The sequence below is a fragment of the Zingiber officinale genome, chromosome 6A, assembly GCF_018446385.1.
Source record: "Zingiber officinale cultivar Zhangliang chromosome 6A, Zo_v1.1, whole genome shotgun sequence".
Taxonomy (NCBI): domain Eukaryota; kingdom Viridiplantae; phylum Streptophyta; class Magnoliopsida; order Zingiberales; family Zingiberaceae; genus Zingiber; species Zingiber officinale.
The window spans coordinates 130453083-130479644 of record NC_055997.1 but is presented as its reverse complement, the minus strand read 5'-3'; the positions used below and the strand labels follow the sequence as shown (position 1 = coordinate 130479644).

Here is a 26562-nt window from a genome sequence, read left to right as displayed (position 1 = left end):
AAATACGAGAGTGTATTGCTCAATGCTCAAGCTTTGAAGAAATTTGGAGAATCAGAATTACCAAATGCGTGTGGTAAAAGGTGCAAAATATCATACCACAATCTAAAATTTCAGTTTGATGAGTGTTACATTTGTAACCTCTAAACATCAAACCAACAGATTAAACCAACAGATATTAAATTCCAATATCATAAGCAAGAGGGCAACAAGCTAACAACTGAGTGTGCTTGGAGAATCATAAAATTCTTACAATTCCCATAGAAACCTACAAGAACAAGTTTGAGTTAGAAAGCTTTATGATATAACAGAGAAGAAAAACACAATGAGAAGGTAGATGAAGAATTGGGTCCCACCAAATTGGATGTCAATGTCAGCCAGCATCACTTGCTGAGTGCAAACGCAGGATCAGCCATGAAAAAGTGCAAGCAGAAAGCACAGGACATCCTCATGCCAATAAAGGAAAACAAATTATAATCAAAAGGGGAAGAGTCATGAAGAGGCATCCAAATCAATCAAGAGCAAGCTATTTTATAAAAGCAAGCATCAAGATAGAGAAATAATAACAATCAGTTATTTAAGTGTAGTTGAGTTTAGCGCCAGATTCTTCCTTCCTGATATATTTGCAAGCATTGATTGAACTCTTCCAGAGAACACTCTTCATGAAGCTCAAACACAAAGGAGAATGACAAAGAATATAAAAGAATAATATTTAATTCCTCCTCAACAAAGTAGTCATTGTGGAAATACAATGTATCAGCTATGCCAAAAATAACCTGCATTATAAAACCCAACCAACTATAGATTTTAATGTCAACTAGTCACAAATTAACAAACAACGCACCAACTCTGAGATATATTCTTCTTTATTTATTTTACTTATTTGGTTATCCAGTCATGTCAAATCAGCTCCCAAGAAAAGAGTGGCTAATTGAGATGATTTATAAGACCTAAATATTTTGGCTTAGACCGTCAAAAAAGAAAATTCCATCTAAAACCTTACAGCAACTAGGTTGAAGGACATCAAAGAAGTAACAAAGAAAAGCTACCAAGATTAAATGCATCAAGTTTTTACAAAATATGGAGACGGCCTTTAAAGGTGGATTGCCAACATAACAAAACTGATATCAAGCTAAAGTACCAGCAACAATTGATCCTTAGCACAATAGGCAGCTAACAAAGGTTTCCCATAAGCAAGAAATGGATTGATGAGAGATTAATTACATGTGATGTATAGTAGCTTGAGCAAAATAACAGTATGAAAAACCAAGTCCCCAAAAGGAAGATGGTGGTATACCATGAGAAAATCAGACATGTTCACGATAACAGCCGAATAAATATACCGTACATGTCTAAACGAAATGCTAGCAAAATTCATAAGAGGAAGCAGAATCCTAAGCACAATCGGCCCCACCAACTTCATTCAAGATAGATAATAACGAACATGGTTGTCAAATTACAGAATACTTGCCCGGCTGGGAAGCACCAGAAAGATTTAAAGCTTGAGCTGTGTAATCTTCAAGAACTCTTTTCACCTCAGCTTTGGCTTTCTTAACTGAAGACTCAGTGGGACCTTCAATAAACAAGTAGAGTTTGCGTTCTCCAGGACCAGGAATCTTTCCTGGTGGAAAGTATTGACCCCTAGTAGTAATTGCAGCTCCTGTCCATTCGGAAATTGGCCATAATGTCTCTTTGTGTGTTATCTTCCACCGAGCATTCTGTGGGAAATCATTAATCTCCAACTCAGCTTCATAGTGCTCAGGCATAGCTTCAGCTTGTATCTTTGCCAAATTGTGCTTCAAATTTAAAGCAGCAGCTATTGCAGTCGCTCTAGCAGCAGCCTCACCAGGCAAAGCAGTGACAGAGGGAACAGCAGACAGAGCAGCTACATTGGAAAGATTTGCAGAAGGTAGGGCAGCAGTAAATGGCAATGGGGTGACAACCTGGGTAGGCATTGAGGTATTTGCTGCCTTCGAAACTGCAGCTAATGCTGCAACATGGGCAGAAACTACAGCTTGTGACAGATCACCACCAGCCTTTCTGATCCCTTCATCCTCAGAGTCTGAATCAGATTTATCTTCCTCAAACCCATATTCTCTTGCTTGAGCTTTCTTAGCAGCTTTCCTTGCTTCATCCTCCTCTTCATTAAATTTAAAACCACTTCCTCCATAACCAGTTCCATGAGCTTGCTCTGTTCCCTGGTTCACTTTTGCCATGAAGGCATTAGCTAATGCCTTCAGATCTGCTGGAACAGCTTGTTCTGAAAGTTCCAAGGCTTTCACTAAATCTGGAGCATAGCGTTCATCTTCCAGTGAAATGAATGTGATAGCACATCCTTTTCGCCCAGCTCGTCCAGTTCGGCCAACACGGTGAACATAGTCTTCATAGTGATTTGGAACGTCAAAGTTCACAACTAGCTCAAGCTCTTTCACATCCAAACCTCTAGCTGCAATACTTGTAGCAATCAACAAGTTGCAGACGTTATTTTTAAAATCAGATATTGTAGATTCACGGTCAGTCTGATCTTTAGCACCATGAAGGGATAGACAAGGATAACTATGCTTAAGTAAATCCCTAAAGAGAGCATCACATTTATCTTGAGAATGAACAAAAACAAGAATCTTCCCCTTCTCATACCATTCGCCGAGGATTTCTAGCAATCGTAAAAACCTGTCACTTTCTGGTCTGACCTCAACTAGTTGAGTTATATCTTTGTTAACCACACTTCTTCCACCAACTTGGATCTCAACAGGCTTGTTCAACACCTTGCGAGCTAATATTTCCACTTGGCGAGGAAATGTAGCTGAAAAAAGAACTGTTTGGCGATCTGGCCTTGTATTCTGGATTATCCTGGTGATTTGAGGCTCAAAGCCCATGTCAAACATTCTATCGGCTTCATCCATTACCAAAAAGGTCACCCTACGTAGGTTAGTAATTTTCCCACCACTTGTGCAAAGTATATCTATCATTCGACCAGGAGTGCAGACAACAATCTCAGTCCCTCGCTTGAGCTCACTGATCTGCTGAGCAACACCTGAACCTCCATAGACTGGCACACAGTTGATGTTTAGTGGCTTTGCAAATTTCTTGATGTCATTATGAATCTGTTGAACAAGCTCCCTGGTAGGAGCCATGACGAGTCCAACAGGGCCCTCACCAGACACCACCTCAGGTTGGTCTTTGATATGCCTGAGCATTGGCAAAACAAAAGCTAGTGTCTTACCTGAACCAGTTTTTGCAATTCCTATGCAGTCTCGTCCACTCATAATGATGGGGAGAGCTTGGGCTTGAATAGACATAGGCTTTTCAAAGCTTAGTTTCTTGATTGTATCAAGAATTTTGGTACCCAGTCCAGCTTGACTCCAAGTTTTTATAGGTTTGGGCACGTCCTTCCCATGTATCTTCAATTCAAGCTGCTTCCGATAGGCTGAAACCTCCTCAGTTGACATCCTAGCGATCTCCTTCAATTCTATGTACAAATTTTTCCTGAACGGTGGATATTGTATCTTTGAGTGATCAACAATAGAAAGCTTTTCTGCCTTTGTCTTCTTCACTCTTTTCATGAACTCTTCATCATCTTCATCTTCAAGAGCAACCTCCTCATTCTCAGGATCCTCATAGTCAGAATCAGAATCCTCACCAGGAATTATCCTACCCATTGCATTCTTCTCACCTTTTCTTAACCGATCACCATTACTAAATGCTTCCTTAGAAGCTTTTGTCATGATACCTTTCTTTTCATGGGGCTTGGCAGCTATCTCAGCACTCTGCAGCTTCTCGACTTCTGGAAGCACCATAGAGTTCATGAAAGCATCAAGTGGATCAATTTCATCTTCGTCATCATCATTTCCTCCTTCAGAATCCTTAGTACCAATATGTCCATTCGCAGCATCCTCGTCCATGGCGTCCATAGCATCATTATCATTCCCATCTTTCAGCTTGAGACCATCCCCATCAACAGATATATCCTTATCAGACTTTGGAGGAGCGTCCTCATCATCAGACTCTCCTTCCAAAGTCCAATTCTTTCCCAACATGGCTTCATCCTCTTTGCCATTCTCAGAGCCCATCTTCTCCCTCTCTTCCTCTTCCTTCTTCCTCCGCATCTCCTGCCACTCTTGGACTCTCCGCCGCCGCTTGTCTATTTCTTCATCCAATTTCCGCTGCTCCTCTTCAAGTACCTCCTCACGGGTCTTTGTTTCCTTAACATCAGACTCTTTGTCGGTGGCCCGGCTCCGCCTGCTATCCTCGCTGCCCTCCCCGTGTCTGTGGCTGCTCCTCTCCCGATCACGGTCATGAGAGCTCTCCCTCCGCCGCCGCTTCCGTTCATACTCTTCCTCGTCGCTGTCCAGAGCCCTCCGCTTCTCCCTGGCTCTCTCCTTCTCTCTTTCTCTTTCCTTCTCCCTCTCCTCCCTATCTCGCTCTCTCTCCTCCCTCTTTCTCTCCCTCTCCCTTTCTCGATCCTCCCGCTCCCGGGCCTTCTCTTTTTCCCGCTCCCTATCCCTCTCCTCTTTCTCCCTCGTTCTCTCCTCCTTCTCCCTTTCCCTTTCTTCTTTATCCCTATCCCTCTCTTCCCGATCTTTGGTTCTCTCCTTGGCACGCTCCTTCTCCCTCTCCCTGAGATGACGAGATTCCCGGTGCTTGTCACGATGCCTGTGTTCCTTGTCATCGACGCTGCGTTCCAGATCGGAACGCCGGCTCTCGCGATCCTCCCGGTCCCGGTATTTGTCCGTGTCCCTGTCCCTTTCGCGGTGCCGGTCGCCGCTCCTCTCCTCCTTGCTCCGCCGAGACTCTTTCCTCGGCTTCGTGTCCTCCATCACGATCACGACGACGAAACCCTAGCAACCGCAGAGAAGGGGAAGCACAGGAACAGATCGAACGAATTAAATTACTCTGCAATATTTAATTTTTATTTCACCCCTTAAATTTTTTTACAAGTATGATTTTCTCTCTAAATGATGTTTAATTATCACCTAGAAATTTCTAAAAGTACATTTTTCACAAATTATACTTTATCCTTGATAAAAAATATATATAATTTAGGTATAGAAATTATATTTTAACTCGTATACTCCAGAAAATTTTATTTAAACCTTTAAATTTTGTATTTTTCTCAGTTTTAGAAATACGATACAGTTTGGACTCTGCCTCTCAGAGTTTGTGAAATTTTTAGTTAATCCAAAATTTGCTTGTACTTGTTTTCACTTTGCGTCACCGTTTAATCCTTTTACATTTTGGTGTCATTTAATTAATAAAAGTATATATTTTTATTAAAAAATATAATATTTAAAATTAATTAAGCCGAGTTAAAAATTAATGATATAAAAATCATTAATATTTTTATTCCTTGTGAAATCGAACAATTGTTGCTTTCGTTTAAAAAGAAACACAAAAAATAAAAAGAGTTCTGGAAAAGTGCCCCAGAGTCCAGAGACTTCCGGACCGAGTCGAAGAAGTTTCCATTTCCTTCTCGAGTTTTTCCAGAGGAGCGATTTCTCCTCCCTTTCCCTCTTATAAAACCCTCGTATCTCCGTCCCAATTTCAACTCGCATCAAGAGAAATCAAAAGGCAAGAAGGTGATCGAAAAGACTACATACGATCCGGTTAGCAGCGGCCATGGACGTGAGAATGCTTGGTTTTGACGGCCCTCTGCTTTCCACTCTGCAACACCTGATCGACGTCCCCGAAGATGTGGAGAAGGCGATGGGCGCGCCCACCCGTACCTACGTCCGCGATGCCAAGGCCATGGCCTCCACCCCTGCCGACGTCAAGGAACTCCCCGACGCCTATGTCTTCGTCGTCGACATGCCCGGCCTCAGGCCCACCGACGTCAAGGTCCAGGTCGAGGATGACCGCGTGCTCGTCGTCAGCGGCGAGCGCAAGCGCCAGGAAGAAGAGGGCAACGCCAAGTACCTGCGGATGGAGCGCCGCGTTGGCAAGTTCATGCGCAAGTTCGCTCTCCCCGACAACGCGGACGTCAACGCTGTCTCCGCCGTGTGCCAGGACGGCGTCCTCTCCGTCACCGTCAAGAAGGTGCCGCCGCCGGAGCCCAAGAAGCCCAAAGTCGTCGAGGTCAAGGTCGCGTGAGCAGTGATCATGTGATTGATCATATAAAACCTGCTGCGATTATCCATCTGCTACTTGATCTGCTGCTATTTTCCATGTTTGCTTTGGATGTCTTTCTTTTGTTCTAGCTTGTGAAGCTCGATGCTTCGGCAAATAAAACGTAGCGTAGTTGTGTGGTGTTTGTAGCAATGTGTGTAACAACCTGAACGCAGTATGGTTTAGTAATATCCCCATCCCTCTGTTTTCCAACAAATTAAGGATTGTTCGCATTGAGTTCTTACAGATCTGAGTGTGATTGATCCTTCCATTAGACGCTCTTCATTCTTGAAATGATCGAAATCTCGTGGTATACTACAGTATGATTTATTTATTCAAGTGAATAAAATTATTTTGTAAATGGAAACCAAAACAAAACTATAGATTGTAATCGAATTGTAACTAGCCGATAATTGTAATCGAATTTTAACAAGCCGAATTCGAATTTTAACTTCTCCGGAGCTTCATCTTAGCGAGAAGAGAAGGAAGATGATATGACATGAGTTTTCTCTTAAATTTTAGACAATTAAAATAAAAATTTGAATAAAAAATAAGAATAAGAATGTCATCGAAAATATGATATTAATATGGAATGGAATAATACAATAATATACAATTAAAATAAAATTTTGAATAAAAAATAAAAATAAGAATGTCATCGAAAATATGATATTAATATGGAATGGAATAATATAATAATATAAAAATATAAAAAAGAATATGATTAAAGAATCATATTTTTATCTTTTAATATCGTTAGAAGATCCTGAGGAAGATTTTTAAGGGATTTAGGAAATAATGGCGAAAAAAAATTTCTTGTCAATAGGACAAGAAATTAGGTCAGGATGCTCTAAATCCTTGAGGTCCTCCCCTTTGAATAGGAATATAATCCGTTATCAATCCATAGCACATAGATAATAACGAATTGTATTAAAGGGTTTTATACATTAAACTCACATCCAATAACTTGAAACATGATAACCTTAAGTTAGATAACATAATAACCTTAAGTTAGATAACTTAGCGAGTTTCGATATTACAAGTCCCTTAAATCACATGTGAGTTCATCTTAAGGGATACTAAATCTAACAATCTCCCATTTTGACTATATGTGATTAGAAATAATACGTAAATATAACTTTAGTTAATATCATACTTTATGAGTATAAGACACACCTGTAAATAATCTGGTTCATTAACTTCATTGGTATAGAATTAAAGAAGTCATAGCTACTGTATATTATCATAACAAGTTCCAACAATAATCATAATACATATGTCATTAATGGCATATGATCCGGATGTAGCTCAGGGCATAGGAGGAGTTAGGGAGAAGGAAGGGGGCATTTGGGTCTTTGGACACATTAAGGGTTTTGGCTCTTTTAAAGAGCACTGTTCACGAATGAGAAGGGGGCTGGTTCGTGGTTTTTGGCCCGTCGCCATCGCACTTTTTCTTCCTCCCTCCTCGCCAGCGCTGACACCGGACGGCGACTGTCGCCGTTTCCCTTCTCTCCCTCGCGACTCTGCTGTGGGACTTCTCCCCCTCGCGACTCCGCTGTCGGACTTCTTCTCCTCCTCGCGACTCTGCTGTGGGACTTCTCTCCCTCACGACTCTGCTGTGGGACTTCTCCCCCTCGAGATTCCACTGTCGGACTTCTTCTCCTCCTCGCGACGACGTCGCCAGATAGACCGGCCACAAGCTCCTACTCCCCTTTGTGGATTGGCCTTGCGTGGAAGATATGAGATTGATGAGGGTGGCGGATCGAGATCGGCTGTGGACACTACGTCGCAAACCCTAGGCCAAATTGATTCATAGTCTTTTGTGTTTTATTCTTTACTTCTTTGGTTGTCTACCTCCTTAGGAAAGTCGCGCTTTCTCATTGCTGACCATTGACGTCCATCTTCGTATTCAAGAGAAGTTCCAGTTTCACAGCAATCTAGCATTTTTGGAGTCAATTCATGCATCATTAAAATTTGATGTCATTCACTTACCATTTCCATTTTATGCTCATGCTTTCACACTCTTGATGACTCGTTGACTCATGGCCGGAGTTGAACAAGGGCCACCTCCCTTTGATTGTCTGGGCAGGCATGGAGCTTGGCATCATACACAGATTACAGGGCTATAACGACTCGATCAGCAACGCGATCAGCTTATCCATCCATCCGAGGGCGCCCCCCGGGCCAGGGTACGTTATTATACTCCTTATTCATACTCGTCACTTATTTTATTGCTCTATTTATGCGGCTACTTATATATTCGTGGGATCCGCCTCGAGCATCGGGGTACCAGAGACCGGGGCAACCTGGTCGTTGACTACAAGTACCGTTGACCAGGGGACTTCAGATGACTTGGTCAACACCGAAGACAACCCACCACCGGGTCATGGGGATGCAGTCAACCTTCCATATACGACACACCGGCAGATTCGTCTTCTCAGCTTCCCGACAGGATCAACATAAATCAAGATGTGGACGTGTAAAGTGAAAATTACATGATATATGATTAATATATGATAATTTCAACTGCTACTAAGTAATCCAAAAGGGTTTGTTCATATTTGCAAATACCATATGCTAAACTAAATAACAAATCATGATCTAAACCTTATGATTCCTAAATGGAATTTATATTTACAAATATCAAAAGTTAAATAGCAGCAATAAATCATGATATTGTATTTCAGAGTGTCCAACAAACAAATAAAATCCTATAAATATTTTGAACTTTAAGTACATACAATAATCAAAACAAAATATTTATCTTTATTATCAAATATAGAGCAATAAATATAGACACTCACTAGATAAGTTCTTCTTCTATAAAAATGACTCTCGTATCTACAACATGCGCATAAAATACCTTAGGTACCAAACCTTTGGTGAGTGGATCAGCCAACATGAAATCTATGTTGATATGCTCTATCATGATTGTTGGTTAGTCCTAAGAAAATGTACCGGTTCCACTGTACAAAATTTTTTTGTACAAGTGTCGAACCTTTCCTTAAATAACCTATTGTGTTCTTTAGAAGTTAAATTAGGAATCGCAGACGGAACTTAACACCATTGATTCCAAATTTAACTTATCTGTTCTTAATGGTTTAGATTTGAATCGCAAGCGGAACTTAACACTATTGATTCAAATCTACCTAAGTTATTAATTCCATAAATATTAATTTCCAAAATTGGCTTCCAGGACTGCATGGCAAGGCACATGGCCTTCTTGGATATGGGAGCAACTACCACCGCCTAGGCAAAGCCTTTTAAGGAAAGCTAATATTTATTTCCTTAAATAACTCTAGGTTAACCAAAAGGAACAATAGAATCACAAATTCGAAAAAGAAGAAAACACAAACTTGAAAAATAAATTCGATAAACTAGATCTAATTGCCTATTGTATTTAGAATTCTTATAAAGAAAATAACTAATATGATGCGGAAGAAAATTACTAGTTATACCTTCTCTTTGTAAGCTAATGACCTTGAGATCTTCTGCCATATTCCTCGTCTCGCCCCAGGGTACGTTATTGTACTCCTTATTCATACTCGTCACTTATTTTATTGCTCTATTTATGAGGCTACTTATATATTCGTGGGATCCGCCTCGAGCATCGGGGTACCAGAGACCGGGGCAACCTGGTCGTTGGCTACAAGTACCGTTGACCAGGGGACTTCAGATGACTTGGTCAACACCGAAGATAACCCACCACCGGGTCATGGGAATGCAGTCAACCTTCCATATACGACACACCGGCAGGTTCGTCTTCTCAGCTTCCCGACAGGATCAACATAAATCAAGATGTGGACGTGTAAAGTGAAAATTACATGATATATGATTAATATATGATAATTTCAACTGCTACTAAGTAATCCAAAAGGGTTTGCTCATATTTGCAAATACCATATGCTAAACTAAATAACAAATCATGATCTAAACCTTATGATTCCTAAATGGAATTTATATTTACAAATATCAAAAGTTAAATAGCAGTAATAAATCATGATATTGTATTTCAGAGTGTCCAACAAACAAATAAAATCCCATAAATATATTGAACTTTAAGTACATACAATAATCAAAACAAAATATTTATCTTTATTATCAAATATAGAGCAATAAATATAGACACTCACTAGATAAGTTCTTCTTCTATAAAAATGGCTCTCGTATCTACAACATGCACATAAAATACCTTAGGTACCAAACCTTTGGTGAGTGGATCAGCCAATATGAAATCTATGTTGATATGCTCTATCATGATTGTTGGTTAGTCCTAAGAAAATGTATCGGTTCCATTGTACAAATTTTTTTTGTACAAATGTCGAACCTTTCCTTAAATAACCTATTGTGTTCTTTAGAAGTTAAATTAGGAATCGCAGACGGAACTTAACATCATTGATTCCAAATTTAAGTTATCTGTTCTTAATGGTTTAGATTTGAATCGCAAGTGGAACTTAACACTATTGATTCAAATCTACCTAAGTTATTAATTCCATAAATATTAATTTCCAAAATTGGCTTCCAGAACTGCATGGCAAGGCACATGGCCTTCTTGGATATGGGAGCAACTACCACCGCCTAGGCAAAGCCTTTTATGGAAAGCTAATATTTATTTCCTTAAATAACTCTAGGTTAACCAAAAGGAACAATCGAATCACAAATTCGAAAAAGAAGAAAACACAAACTTGAAAAATAAATTCGATAAACTAGATCTAATTGCCTCTTGTATTTAGAATTCTTATAAAGAAAATAACTAATATGATGCGGAAGAAAATTACTAGTTATACCTTCTCTTTGTAAGCTAATGACCTTGAGATCTTCTGCCATATTCCTCGTCTCGCCCCAGGGTACATTATTGTACTCCTTATTCATACTCGTCACTTATTTTATTGCTCTATTTATGCGGCTACTTATATATTCGTGGGATCCGCCTCGAGCATCGCGGTACCAGAGACCGGGGCAACCTGGTCATTGGCTACAAGTACCGTTGACCAGGGGACTTCAGATGACTTGGTCAACACCGAAGATAACCCACCACCGGGTCATGGGAATGCAGTCAACCTTCCATATACGACACACCGGCAGATTCGTCTTCTCAGCTTCCCGACAGGATCAACATAAATCAAGATGTGGACGTGTAAAGTGAAAATTACATGATATATGATTAATATATGATAATTTCAACTGCTACTAAGTAATCCAAAAGGGTTTGCTCATATTTGCAAATACCATATGCTAAACTAAATAACAAATCATGATCTAAACCTTATGATTCCTAAATGGAATTTATATTTACAAATATCAAAAGTTAAATAGCAGTAATAAATCATGATATTGTATTTCAGAGTGTCCAACAAACAAATAAAATCCCATAAATATATTGAACTTTAAGTACATACAATAATCAAAACAAAATATTTATCTTTATTATCAAATATAGAGCAATAAATATAGACACTCACTAGATAAGTTCTTCTTCTATAAAAATGGCTCTCGTATCTACAACATGCGCATAAAATACCTTAGGTACCAAACCTTTGGTGAGTGGATCAGCCAACATGAAATCTATGTTGATATGCTCTATCATGATTGTTGGTTAGTCCTAAGAAAATGTATCGGTTCCATTGTACAAATTTTTTTTGTACAAATGTCGAACCTTTCCTTAAATAACCTATTGTGTTCTTTAGAAGTTAAATTAGGAATCGCAGACGGAACTTAACATCATTGATTCCAAATTTAAGTTATCTGTTCTTAATGGTTTAGATTTGAATCGCAAGTGGAACTTAACACTATTGATTCAAATCTACCTAAGTTATTAATTCCATAAATATTAATTTCCAAAATTGGCTTCCAGAACTGCATGGCAAGGCACATGGCCTTCTTGGATATGGGAGCAACTACCACCGCCTAGGCAAAGCCTTTTATGGAAAGCTAATATTTATTTCCTTAAATAACTCTAGGTTAACCAAAAGGAACAATCGAATCACAAATTCGAAAAAGAAGAAAACACAAACTTGAAAAATAAATTCGATAAACTAGATCTAATTGCCTCTTGTATTTAGAATTCTTATAAAGAAAATAACTAATATGATGCGGAAGAAAATTACTAGTTATACCTTCTCTTTGTAAGCTAATGACCTTGAGATCTTCTGCCATATTCCTCGTCTCGCCCCAGGGTACATTATTGTACTCCTTATTCATACTCGTCACTTATTTTATTGCTCTATTTATGCGGCTACTTATATATTCGTGGGATCCGCCTCGAGCATCGCGGTACTAGAGACCGGGGCAACCTGGTCATTGGCTACAAGTACCATTGACCAGGGGACTTCAGATGACTTGGTCAACACCGAAGATAACCCACCACCGGGTCATGGGAATGCAGTCAACCTTCCATATACGACACACCGGCAGGTTCGTCTTCTCAGCTTCCCGACAGAATCAACATAAATCAAGATGTGGACGTGTAAAGTGAAAATTACATGATATATGATTAATATATGATAATTTCAACTACTACTAAGTAATCCAAAAGGGTTTGCTCATATTTGCAAATATCATATGCTAAACTAAATAACAAATCATGATCTAAACCTTATGATTCCTAAATGGAATTTATATTTACAAATATCAAAAGTTAAATAGCAGTAATAAATCATGATATTGTATTTCAGAGTGTCCAACAAACAAATAAAATCCCATAAATATTTTGAACTTTAAGTACATACAATAATCAAAATAAAATATTTATCTTTATTATCAAATATAGAGCAATAAATATAGACACTCACTAGATAAGTTCTTTTTCTATAAAAATGACTCTCGTATCTACAACATGTGCATAAAATACCTTAGGTACCAAACCTTTGGTGAGTGGATCAGCCAACATGAAATCTATGTTGATATGCTCTATCATGATTGTTGGTTAGTCCTAAGAAAATGTACCGGTTCCACTGTACAAAATTTTTTTGTACAAGTGTCGAACCTTTCCTTAAATAACCTATTGTGTTATTTAGAAGTTAAATTAGGAATCGCAGACGGAACTTAACATCATTGATTCCAAATTTAACTTATCTGTTCTTAATGGTTTAGATTTGAACCGCAAGCGGAACTTAACACTATTGATTCAAATCTACCTAAGTTATTAATTCCATAAATATTAATTTCCAAAATTGGCTTCCAGGACTGCATGGCAAGGCACATGGCCTTCTTGGATATGGGAGCAACTACCACCGCCTAGGCAAAGCCTTTTAAGGAAAGCTAATATTTATTTTCTTAAATAACTCTAGGTTAACCAAAAGGAACAATCGAATCACAAATTCGAAAAAGAAGAAAACACAAACTTGAAAAATAAATTCGATAAACTAGATTTAATTGCCTCTTGTATTTAGAATTCTTATAAAGAAAATAACTAATATGATGCGGAAGAAAATTACTAGCTATACCTTCTCTTTGTAAGCTAATGACCTTGAGATCTTCTGCCATATTCCTCGTCTCGCCTTGAACGTCGTGTGGGCGATGATCCTCCAAGATGAACATTACCCAAAAGCTTCCTCCTCTTCTTCTAAAATCCGGCCACCACCACCACCAAGGAGAAGAGAGCAAAAGGGAAAAAAAAGGGAGAGAGGGGGCCGGCCACTTGATGATCTCCAAGCAAGAGAATAAGAATTGTGTATCATGAAGCTCCCTCGCCCCTTCTTTTATATTACTTGCCCAAGGCAAATAAGGAAAGACTTTTTACAATTTTCATTTTTCCCGTTTTATTTTCCTTTTCTTTCCTCTTGATAGATTCAATCACCAAATCAATGGTTGTGATCAATCCTATTTGGTTTAGGATTGAGTTTGGTCGGCCCCTTGCTTGGGCACCAAGCAAGGTGGCCGACCACCATATTTAGGAAAGAAAAAATAATTTTTTATAAAATTTTACAAGAAGAAAAAACTCTTATAAAATTTTATAAGCTCTCTTTCCTAAAGTTAAAAAAAGGAAAGTTTTAAAAAATTAAAACCATGTTTTAAAATTTTAAACTTCTCTTATAAAATTTTCTTTTTTAACATGAAGATAGAAAATTTTAATTTTAAAACTTATCTTCCTTTTTTTCTTAAACCATGAGGATGGTTAAAAAAGGAAAGTTTTAAAACTTTTAAAACTCTCTATTAAAACATGTGGCCAAATTCAAATAAGGAAAGTTTTTAAAATTAAAATCTCTCTTTTAAAACTTATAGTTCTCTACAAAGAGAAGATTTTAAAAATTTAAAAGCAACCCTCCTTGTTTGAATATTGTGGTCTGCCCCTTCATGCTTGGTCACCAAGCAAAGGACCGACCCCTATAAAGAGGATGTGGTCGGCCCTTGCTTGGTCACCAAGCATTGGACCGACTCACTTCTTGGACACCAAGAAGAGCCTTATATTTGGATGGACTTGAGGCTATAGTGAGGCTACGACAGAGACCTAGAGGAGAAATTTATTTTGGTCTTCCGATGAGCTTGAGTATCCCGTGCTCGCCCTGAACACACAACTCAAGTTCATCGATAATAACTCATTCCACTAGAGAGTTATTACCGCACTACCGCACCAATCCCAAATTACATTATGGGCTCCTTCTTATCATGAGTGTGTTAGTCTCCCTGTGTTTAAGATTACTAATGTCCACTAATTAAGTAAGTTACTGACAACTCACTTAATTAATATCTAGCTCCAAGAGTAGTATCACTCAACTTTATTGTCATGTCGGACTAAGTCCACCTGCAAGGTTTAACATGACAATCTTTATGAGCTCCTCTTGGGGACATTCTCAACCTAGATAACTATGACACAGATTCCTTCTATAATCAACAACACACACTATAAGTAATATCATTTCCCAACTTATCGGGCATATTGATTTATCGAGCTAAACCTCACCCTTTGATAAGTCAAAGAAATAAATATTAAATATATGTGTTTGTTATTATATTAGGATTAAGAGCACACACTTCCATAATAACTAAGGTATAGTTCTTTTACTTGGTCAGTATAAAAAGAACTTACCTAAATGGTCCTACTCAATACACTTAAAGTGTATTAGTGTAATTTATTAGTCAAGATAAACTAATACTTAATTACACTACGACTATTCTGATGGTTTGTTCCTTTCCATCTTAGTCGTGAGCAACTGTTTATAATTTATAGAGAACCGACAACATGATCTTTTGAGTGTGACACCACACTCCATGTTATCTACTATATAAATTAATTGAACAATTACATTTAATAAATAAATGCAGATATTGACCAATGTGATTCTTTTATTTCAAAAATAAATGTTTACAAAAGCTAGGTTTTTAGTATACACTCCAACAATGATTTGACAAATCTGAACTCTTTCTTTAACTGCTAGAAACTTGATGTCGATGTGCTTAGACTTCGACGAACTATGATTGTTTTTGGCATAAAGTTCTACTACTTTATTATCATAGTAGATCCTCAATGGTCTATCAATGTCATCAACGATCTGTAACGATGTGATGAAGTTTCGCAGCTAAATTTCATGATTGATGGTTCATAGCATGCTATCAACTTTGCCTCCATAATAGAAGTAGTTATTAGCGTCTTCATAGCATGCTATCAATTCTGTCTCCATAGTAGAAGTAGTTTGACGCTCTTCTAAGATATAGCTCCTCTAGCTAACATAAAAATATAGCTTGAAGTAGACTTCTTCCTATCCAAGTATCTAGTAAAATCAGTGTCGAATATTCAATTACCTACATGTGATCTGATCTTCGTGAGCATATGTTCTTTAGTTCTTTGCAAATATTGCATCACTCTCTTTATTGCTTTTCAATGTGACAGTCCTATGTTACAAACATATCTGCCTAATATCCTCACTATAAATGTTATATCTGGTCGAGTATAAATTTGTGTATATATGATATTTCCCACTGCTGACGTATATAAGAATTATTTCATCTTCTTTATTTTAAATTCAAGTCATGGGTACTACTGCATACTAAACTTGTCACCTCTTGACATAAGTGTGTCATTAAGTGTATAGTTTTGTATATCATACCCTAAAAGCACCTTTTCAATATAGGTATATTGTGAAAGTCTAAGAATCCCTCTTGAATAATCATGACAGATCTCTATGACTAAAGCAAAGGATGTTCGCCAAGATCTTTCATTTCAAAATTAATAGATAGAAATAACTTAGTTTTAATGCAATATACCCCTTATTATAGTTCGCAAGCAATATATCGTCCACATACAAAATAAGTATAACAAACTTGCTCCCACTGAACTTGACATATATGTTGAGTGGTCCTAGGAAGATCGTACTGGTTCCACTGTACAAAAATTTTGTACAAGTGTCAAACCTTTCCTAACAACCTATTGTATTCTTTAGAAATTAAATTCGGAATCGCAAACGGAACTTAACATTATTGATTCCAAATTTAACTTATCTGTTCTTAATGGTTCAGATTTGGATCGCAAGCGGAACTTAACACTATTGATTTAAGTCAACCTATGTTACAAATTCAATTAAATATTAATTTCTAAAATTAGCTTCCAGGACTGCATGACGAGACACTAGTCCTTCTTGGGTATGAGATCATCCACCACCGCCTAGACAAAGCTTTTTAAAGAAATCTAATATTTAATTTCCTTATACAACTCTAGGTTTAACCAAAAAGAACAATCGAATCACAAATTCTAAAAACAAAAAAAACACAAACACGAATTACAAATTCGAAAATCTAGAATCATATGTCTCTTGTGTTTGGAATTCATACAAAGAAAAACTAGCATGATGCGAAAAATAATTACTAGTTATACCTTTCTTTGTATACAACGACCTCTTGATCTTCTGTCGTATTCCTCGCCTCCTCTTGTACGTCGTGTGGGCGACGATCCTCTAAGATGAACACCACCCAAAAGCTCCTCCTCCTTCTCTAAGATTCGGCAACAACCACCACCAAGGAACAAAAGATAACAAAGGGAAAGGAAAGGGGAGAGATCCGGCCACAAGAGAGAACACAAACAATAGAATAAGAATAGATGCAATCCCTACTTCTCCTCTTCTTCTCCTTCTCTTTGTATCCGGCCACACAAAACAACCACAAGAGGTGGTCGGCCCTAGCATGAAGAGAAGCAAGGGCCAGCCCTTTGGAGAAGACTAGAGAGAAGAGAGAAAAGAATAGATGCATCATGAGGTCTCTCCTCCCCTTCTTTTATAATACTTGCTCAAGGCAAATAAGGAAAGATTTTTACAGAAAATTAAAATCTTCCTCTTGTTTTCCTTTCCTCCTTTTAAATTCTTTTTTCCTCCTCTTAATTGATTGGTCGGCCCCTTGCTTGGACACGAAGCAAGGGTGGCCGGCCCTTAAAAGGAAAAAAAATATATCTTGTAAAAGTTTTATAAGCAAAGAAGGAAAGCTCTTATAAAATTTTACAAGCTCTCTTTTAATTTCCTATTGTGGATGTTAAAAAAGGAAAGTTCTAAAAAAATTAAAACCAAGTTTTAAAATTTAAAACTTCTCTTCTAAAATTTCATTTTTTAACATGGTAACAAAAAAGAAAAATTTAAAATTTAAAACTCTATTTTTAAAAACCATATGGATGGTTAAAAAAGAAAAATTTTAAAACTTTTAAAACTTTCTTTTAAACCATGTGGCCTTATTCAAATAAGGAAAATTTTGTAAATTTAAAATCCCTCTTTTAAAACTTGTAGATGTCTATAAAGAGAAGATTTTAAAAAATTCAAAACACCCCCTATATTTTAAATATTGTGGCCGGTCCCCTTCTTGCTTGGGCACCAAGCAAGGGGTCGACCCCTTTGAGGAGGAAGTGGTCGGCCCCATGGCTTGGTCACCAAGCCATGAGCCGGCCCTCTCTTGGACACCAAGATGAGTTTTTCATGAGTGGATTTAAGGCATTAATGAGGCTACGACAGGGACCTAGAGGAGAAATTTGATTTGGCCTCCCGACGAGCTCGAGTATCCCGTGTTCGCCCCGAACACACAACTCAAGTTCATCAACAATAACTCATTCCACTAGAGAATTATTATTGCACTACCGTACCAATTCCAAATTACATTATGGGCTCCTTCTTATCATGAGTGTGTTAGTCTTCCTGTGTTTAAGATGTCGAATGCTCACTAATTAAACGAGTTACTGACAATTCACTTTAATTGATATCTTAGTCCAAGAATAGTACCACTCAACCTTATCGTTATGTCGGACTAAGTCCACCTGCAGGATTTAACATGGCAATCCTTATGAGCTTCTCTTGGAGACATTATCAACCTAGATTTACTAGGACACAGTTTCCTTCTATAATCAACAACACACACTATAAGTAATATCATTTTCTAACTTATCGGGCCTATTGATTTATCGAGCTAAATCTCACCCTTTGATAAGTCAAAGAAATAAATATTAAATATATGTACTTGTTATTATATTAGGATTAAAAGCACACACTTCCATAATAACTAAGGTCTTATTCTTTTATTAAGTCAGTATAAAAAGAAATTACCGTAAATGGTCCTGCTCAATACACTCAGAGTATATCAGTGTAATTTATCAATCAAGATAAACTAATACCTAATTACACTACGACTATTCCAATGGTTTATTGACGTGCGTAGATTATATACTCTTTTATGCATGTTTTTACGCACATTTACATATTTTGAGCATGCTTGATCTATGCATTTTTATACTTCCAGCTTTCCTTTTAGCATATTTACTCTTTTGGTTCGGAGATCTGCTTTTTGTGCATTTTCTATACACAGGAGTCGATTTGGTGAAGAATCTACATCTTTAGGCATGCATTGGAGGAAACAAAGGGAGAAAGCACCGGGCCGTGTACCTCACACGGCCCTGCACTGGTATGGAGCTCGGCCGTGTGGGTTTCCAGAGAGGAAGAGGACATGGCCGTGTGAACCTCACGACCGTGTAGATTTCCAGAGACTAAGCAGGCTGTGGCCGTGTGGACCACACGGCCGTGCAGTTTTGGCAGAGAAGGAACTGGCACATGGCCGTAGAGCAGAAGGGTTATGGCCGTGTGGAGTCACACGGCCGTGCAGCTTTGGCAGAGAGGGAACTAGACATGGCCGTGTGAATCTCACACGGCCGTGTCACGGGACCGTGTGGCGCCCGATTCCCTCCTCTATTTAAACCCTTCTTCATGAATTGAAAGGGGATCTCTCCCCCTTTGGGAGAAGGCAAGATTTGGTGGTTTCCTCCCATTCTTGGGAGGATTTTTGGGCGATTCTAAGGGAGATCTCGACGATTTCGACTCCGGAGCGAGGATTGGATCCGAAGACGAGGCTTCTTCGTAGATAAGTTTTCTCTTTCCCCCTCTTCTTGATTTCTTGGATTCGGGATTTAAGAAATGCTTGTAATCTCTATTTCTTCGAGTTTTCTTCCTCGATTCATGGAGTAGATCTTGTATTCTAGGATTAAGGGAGTATTTGTATGGTGGATTGATGTAATCTCTTATGGATTTACCATTTTCTTGTTTCAATGACATTGTCTTGCTTGTATCAATTAGATCTTGAATGATTAATGGTGATTTGTGCTTAATTCTCATTCTTGATTGATTGTTTGAATTTCTTGTGGACTTTGTAAAGATAAACTCTCACTCGATCATCCGAGGGATCCACGTGACAGGTGCAAGCCCGTGTAAGGACGTTTGAGAGATAATCTTGAAGAGGAAATGAGAATATTCAAGAGAGTAGGATGGATCTTGTGATTAGTTTCTTGTATCTTGATAGATTAATAAGTTGTGGGCTTCTATGTTGATATCCGAGGAAGGCATAGTAATAGGTGCGCTTCTGTGTAAGGACAACGTAGGTTCATGTCTAATTAATCCTATTTAGATAAATTTCTCAGTCCTTAGCCGGTTGTCTATTGCAAGAGAGAACCGGCAACTTTCTACATGTTTGGCAATTGAGGGATAAGAATTGGTGAACCATTTACATTCAAGAAATCTTACAAAGAAACCGAAACTCCTAGAATCTCCCTTTATCATAACCCAAAACACTAAACTCTTGTTTGTTGATCTTTAAGATTAGATTTGTTTACCTTTACTTTGCTTTTGAAACGATTGGATAGTTGTTTAGCTAATTCGCATTGAGACATTTCTAGTGCTTATTCCAGTCCCTGTGGATACGATAATCTTTTATATTACTTGCGACATTTCCGTACACTTGCGGAGAGCGAACAAGTTTTTGGCGCCGTTACCGGGGACTGCGCTATAACATTAGGAATTATCAATTGAGTTAGACTAAACATAACATTTGTTTTCCTTTCATATTGCATAGTTGTAACTAATCAGTAGATTTCTGTTTTTACTTTCTTGTATAACTTTCACTTCTTGTTAATTCTTTTTGTACAAATTCAATTCTGCATTTTTGATCCTTCTATTTTTTCTTTTTGTGTCGAATTGTCATCTGCTATCTTGTTCTTGTGTATGCGAAGATCTAACTTTGCAGGGGAATTCTTTCCTTTTGACCCTGAGATTGATAGAACTTTCCATAAAAGAAGAATTCTACAAAAGCGAATCGAAGAACGAGAATATCTAAACATGGTGTGCAAGTCACTAGGAGATTATGGAGCTCCGAAGTCTGCAAAACAAATGGGAGCAATTGTTTACCCTAACATACAAGCAAGAAATTTTATACTCAAACCATCTTTTATTTCCATGGTTCAGAAAACTCAGTTTGGAGGATTGGAGATTGAAAATCCTTATTCCCATTTGATGGAGTTTTATAGATATTGTTATACTTTGAAATATGAAGAAGTTTCATCTGATATTATTCAGCTGCTTGTTTTTCCTTTTAGTCTGAAGGGTGCTGCAAAAAGATGGTACAATTCTCTAAAGTCTCAAAGTATCAGAATATGGGATGAGTTAGAGCAAAAATTCCTTGACCAATATTTCCCTCCAAGGAAAACTACTTATTTGAGAAGTCAAATTTTAAATTTTAAGCAATTGGATGGAGAAAAATTGTACCAAGCCTGGGAAAGATATTCTTCTCTTCTGCAGTTATGTCCACATCATGGAATTGAGAAATGGTTAACTATGCATCTGTTCTATGTTGGGCTTTCTTTCTCAAATAAGAATCAACTGGATTTAGCATCTGGAGGATCATTTTTGAACAAAAGTTTAGAAGAAACTTTTGAGATAGTTGGCAGAATCATGCAAAATTCCAATGATTGGGCAGAGCAAGATAGTTCATTCTTGACAATGGATATCATTAGAGGAAAGGATGATGTTGAAAAAGGTCTTATCTTAAATCAAAGTGATTTCCAAACATTATTTCCTTAGTGTTGTGCATCATTATCAAAAACGTTTGGCGAAAAAGCATTTTCAACAGAAAAGGGGGTATGTCTTGGTGATCATAAGGAGGAAGATCTGTCTTTAGACAATGAAGAGTTGTTAGAAGAAAGCTTGGCTGAGGAGGAGACTATGTTGATAGAACAAGAGCCAGTTTTTCCAGAAATAGTACCACCTCAACTTGAACTTAAACCATTACCCCCAAATCTTAAGTATGAATTTCTTGGGCCGAATTCTACTTATCCAGTTATAATTAATGCTCAGTTAAATGAGTTTGAAACAAAGAGACTGTTGGATGAGTTAAGGTTGCATAGAAAGGTCATTGGATATACAATAGATGATATAAAAGGGATTAGTCCATCTCTCTGTATGCATAGAATTTTACTTGAAGAGGGGTACAAGAACTCAATTGAGCATCAAAGGAGACTAAATCCAAATTTAAAAGAGGTAGTAAAGAAGGAAGTGATTAAACTACTTGATGCGGGGATTATTTACCCAATTTCGGATAGTGCATGGGTGAGTCCAGTCCACGTGGTTCCAAAAAAAGGAGGGATGACTGTTATCAAGAATGAAGAAGATAAGCTTATTTCAACACGAACAGTGACGGGGTGGCGAATGTGCATTGATTATCGGAAGTTGAATAAAGAAACAAGGAAGGATCATTTCCCTTTACCATTTATTGATGAAATGCTTGAAAGATTGGCTAAACATTCTTATTTTTGTTACTTGGACGGATATTCTGGATTTTTTCAAATTCCGATTCATCCTCAAGACCAGGAGAAGACTACTTTTACTTGTCCTTATGGTACTTTTGCCTATCGTCGGATGTCATTTGAGCTTTGTAATGCTCCAGCCACTTTTCAGAGGTGCATGATGGCAGTTTTTTCAGATTTAATAGAGAAAATTATGGAGGTTTTCATGGATGACTTCTCAGTTTATGGGAATGACTTTGATTCTTGTTTGTCAAATCTTTCTACTGTTCTAAAAAGGTGTGAAGATACAAACCTAGTGTTGAACTGGGAAAAATGTCATTTTATGGTTAAGGAAGGAATAGTTTTGGGGCATAAAATTTCAGAGCGTGGTATTGAGGTAGATCCAGCAAAAGTGGAAGTAATAGACAAATTACTCCCACCCATCAATATAAAAGGAGTTAGGAGTTTTTTAGGACATGCTGGCTTCTATAGACGCTTTATTAAGGACTTTTCAAAGATTTCCAAGCCATTAACTAATCTGTTGATTAAAGATGTTGAGTTTTGTTTTGATAGCGAATGTATTGAAGCCTTCAATAAAATTAAGAGTGCTCTTACAACAGCTCCAGTCATTCAAGCACCTGATTGGGATCTTCCTTTTGAAATAATGTGTGATGCTAGTGATTTTGCTGTAGGAGCAGTTTTGGGACAACGAAGAAATAAGATTTTGCATGCAATCCATTATGCAAGTAAAACACTTGATGCAGCCCAAGTAAACTATTCTACTACAGAAAAAGAGTTATTGGCAGTGGTATTTGCTATTGATAAATTTAGATCTTATCTAGTGGGATCAAGAGTAATAATATATACTGATCATGCAGCTATCCGGTATCTACTTGGAAAGAAGGACGCTAAACCTAGGTTAATCAGGTGGATTTTACTTTTGCAAGAGTTCAACCTTGAGATTAGGGATAAGAAAGGAGCTGAAAATGTAGTAGAGGATCATTTGTCTAGAATATCTCAAAAGTCAGAAAATGAGGTGGATGTTGATTTGCCTATTGATGACATATTCCCGGATGAACACTTACTAGCCTTATCAAGTGTGAAAACTCCTTGGTACGCAGATTTTGTGAATTTCCTTGCTAGTGGAGTGTTACCTCCGGATTTTTCTCATCAACAAAGGAAAAAGTTTTTTTCAGAAGTTAAGAATTATGTTTGGGATGAACCTCTCCTGTACAAGAAATGCAATGATGTGATTTATCGAAGATGTATACCTGAAGAAGAGGTTAGAGATATCTTGTTTCATTGCCATTCTTCGTCTTATGGAGGACATTTGGGTAGTTCAAAAACGATTACGAAAATTCTTCAAGCAGGATTTTATTGGCCAACCTTATTCAAGGATGCTAAGTTGTTTGTTCAATCTTGTGACCAATGTCAGAGAACTGGGAATATAACTAGAAGAAATGAAACGATGTTAAATTACATTCTTGAGGTTGAGTTATTTGATGTTTGGGGAATTGATTTCATGGGACCTTTCCCTCTTTCATATGGGAATAGGTATATTCTTGTGGCGGTAGATTATGTGTCCAAATGGGTAGAAGCTGTGGCATCTCCTACGTGCGATGCGAGAACAGTTATCAAATTATTTAGGAGTATTATCTTTCCAAGATTTGGGGTGCCAAAGGCAGTCATTAGTGATGGAGGATCACATTTTATAGAGAAACAGTTTGAAAACTTACTTAGAAGATATGGAGTGAAGCATAAAGTAGCAACACCTTATCATCCTCAAACTAATGGGCAAGCTGAGATATCTAACCGGGAAATTAAGTCCATATTGGAAAAGACAGTATCTACTTCAAGGAAGGATTGGGCGTTGAAACTAGATGATGCTTTATGGGCATATCGAACTGCTTATAAAACTCCTATTGGGATGACCCCATTTCGATTAGTTTATGGTAAGCCTTGCCATCTTCCAGTTGAACTAGAACATAAGGCTTATTGGGCAATTGCAAATTTGAATATGGATTTTAAAGAAGCAGGGGAGAAAAGGAAGCTTCAGTTGAACGAACTTGATGAATTAAGGATGGATGCATATGAGCATGCTAAATCTTACAAAGAAAGGACAAAGAAATGGCACGATCAACACATTCTTCATAAAGACTTTAATGTGGGAGATTTGGTTTTGTTGTTCAATTCAAAATTAAAACTTTTTCCTGGGAAGCTTAAGTCAAGGTGGACGGGTCCATATGAGGTAAAGAAGGTTTATCCTTTTGGAGCTGTAGATATTTGGAACAAAGATTTTGGGATAATTAAGGTAAATGGTCAACGACTGAAAAAATATATTCATGGCACGAAAATAGAAGAGGTACAAAGGTTGTATTTTTCTGAACCTCTCCCTCTAGATTGAATTCTTTTAGCTAGTATAAATTCATTTTGTTGGTTTTTACTTGTTTTTTATTTTTGTTTTCAGGATTAGATGCAAAACAAAGCCCGACCGTGTTCTATACACGGCCTGGCAAAGGTTGCAGCGAAGGGAAGTGCTGGGGCCGTGCCACCCGAACACGGCCGTGTAAGGAATCCCGAGGAGAAAGATGAATAGGCCGTGTCCCAGACACGGCCGTGCGAAGAAATCCCCGAAAGAAGAGGTTTGGGCCATGTCTCAGACACGGCCCGTGTCTGGAATCCAGAGAAGAAAGGGAAGGGGGCCGTGTCACAGACACGGCCGTGCGATGAGAAATGCTAACAGCATGATCCACATCTTCTTAAGGAATTAGGGCACGGGGTGGGGGCGGCACACGGCCGTGTACCGCCGCTTGCTCCTTTTCCCTATCTCCCCATTTCTAAAGGATTGAATTACTTCTTCCAATTTTTCCTTCTCATTCTTCTTTAGGAGATTTGATTTTCTTCCATGGAAAACGTGATTGAGGAGACTTCGGCCACAAGAAAAGGGAAGGAGAAGGTGGTTGCAAGAAAGGAGAGGAATGTTTGCTTTAAAGGTATTTCTAATGACTTTGGTATTGTTTTCTCTAGTGATGAGCAACGGTATAGATATTCGTCCTTATGTAAACGACCTCTTTTAGGCACTAGGTTTCTTGATGTTGAAACTTTAGAAACTTTGGGGTTTAAGGATGATTTAGTTTGGCTATTTGAAAGGATAGGATGGAGTGGTTTAGTGAACATGAGATATCCTACTTATCCTAGAATTGTTTTTGAATTTTTAAGCTCAATAGAAGTTGATAATGTTCAAGGAGGGGGAAGTGTAAATTTCGGTTGTTTAATGAAAATTATGAATGGACGTTGAGAGATTTTAATACTTGTTATGAGTTGCCAAAGAATGATGTGTGTGTGATTTTGCCCCAATTTGAGAATTCACATTTTTGGCAACAAATTTCTGAACAACCGTTATTTGATCCTCATAATTCCAGAGTTTGCCAAATTATCAATCCTATTTTTAAATATGCTTATTTGGTCATGAAAAACACTATATTTGGAAGGGAGGACAAAGAGGGATCGGTAAGACTTGTAGATTTGTATTGTTTGTGGGCAATGGTCGAAAATGTTCCAATTAATTCTGGTTATTTCTTTCTTAGACATTTGGCAAAATTAGGGAAATCAAATTCTACCACACCTATTATTTTGGGGGGATTACTTACTCAATTGGCCTTAGTATTAGGATGTGATTTGAGTGAATTAGAGGTGGTGGAGAGTTTTTGTACGTTGTATTTCAATTCATGTTTAGCAATGAAAATGATTAAGCATGAAGAGCATGGATTTAGTTTAGTCATTAAAAATGGTTTCCCTTTAAAATTGCCCAATCATGATTTTACTACAATTCATAATAAAGAGAATTGGTGTTTAAAGTTAGCTAGGCAACAATCTAGAGCTTTGTCAACTTTTACTCAAAAAAATGTTTCTAAGGGTAACCAAGAGATTCATAGTTTTATGTTTCAAGAACTTAATTCTGCTTTAAAGAATATTCATAGTGATTTAGATTCAACTAATGAATTTCTTGAAGATAAGAAGCTTATGGAGGAGGAACTGTTTAAAAAGCTACAAGATTGTTTCAAGAGTGAAAGAGAATTGTGTGATAAGATTTCTAAAATGATGAATGCTTATAGGGCTAAAATGGAATTTCATGAAGATCTTAGAGGTTGTATGAGATTTGTGCAGGATGATATTGATAAATTGTTTGAATATCATAATTTTTTCAGAAACGAAGTTAAATGGTTTGTTAAAGATTTTGCATCTTCCTTCCCTGATTTTCCTGATCTTCCACCTCCTCCACCATACTGATTTCATCGGGACGATGAAAAGTTTAAGTCTGGGGGGGTGTCATGTATTGTTTAGTTTGGTTTTCAGTTTTTAGTTTTTTTTAGTTTTTCATGTTGGTTCTTATTTTCATTGCTTGTTGCTTTATTTTGCTTGTGCTTGTTTTTGAAATAATCATGGCAAAAAAT

General features: G+C 37.7%; 2 protein-coding genes across 2 annotated transcripts; one reads left to right on the top strand and one right to left on the bottom strand.

Moving 5' to 3' along the window:
- Positions 1-1171: 1171 nt before the first annotated feature.
- On the bottom strand, positions 1172-4908 carry LOC121998089 (DEAD-box ATP-dependent RNA helicase 42-like). The gene has a single exon (XM_042552840.1). It carries the CDS (start codon positions 4812-4814, stop codon positions 1449-1451), a length of 3366 nt encoding a protein of 1121 aa, XP_042408774.1. The 5' UTR covers positions 4815-4908; the 3' UTR covers positions 1172-1448.
- Positions 4909-5514: 606 nt separating this feature from the next.
- On the top strand, positions 5515-6345 carry LOC121998088 (17.0 kDa class II heat shock protein-like). Its single transcript, XM_042552839.1, has one exon. It carries the CDS (start codon positions 5614-5616, stop codon positions 6082-6084), a length of 471 nt encoding a protein of 156 aa, XP_042408773.1. The 5' UTR covers positions 5515-5613; the 3' UTR covers positions 6085-6345.
- The last annotated feature ends 20217 nt before the right edge of the window (positions 6346-26562 follow it).

Coding starts and splice junctions, on each gene's coding strand:
- LOC121998089 (XM_042552840.1), bottom strand. CDS start 4,814: ATGGAGGACACGAAGCCGAGGAAAGAGTCTCGGCGGAGCAAGGAGGAG.
- LOC121998088 (XM_042552839.1), top strand. CDS start 5,614: ATGGACGTGAGAATGCTTGGTTTTGACGGCCCTCTGCTTTCCACTCTG.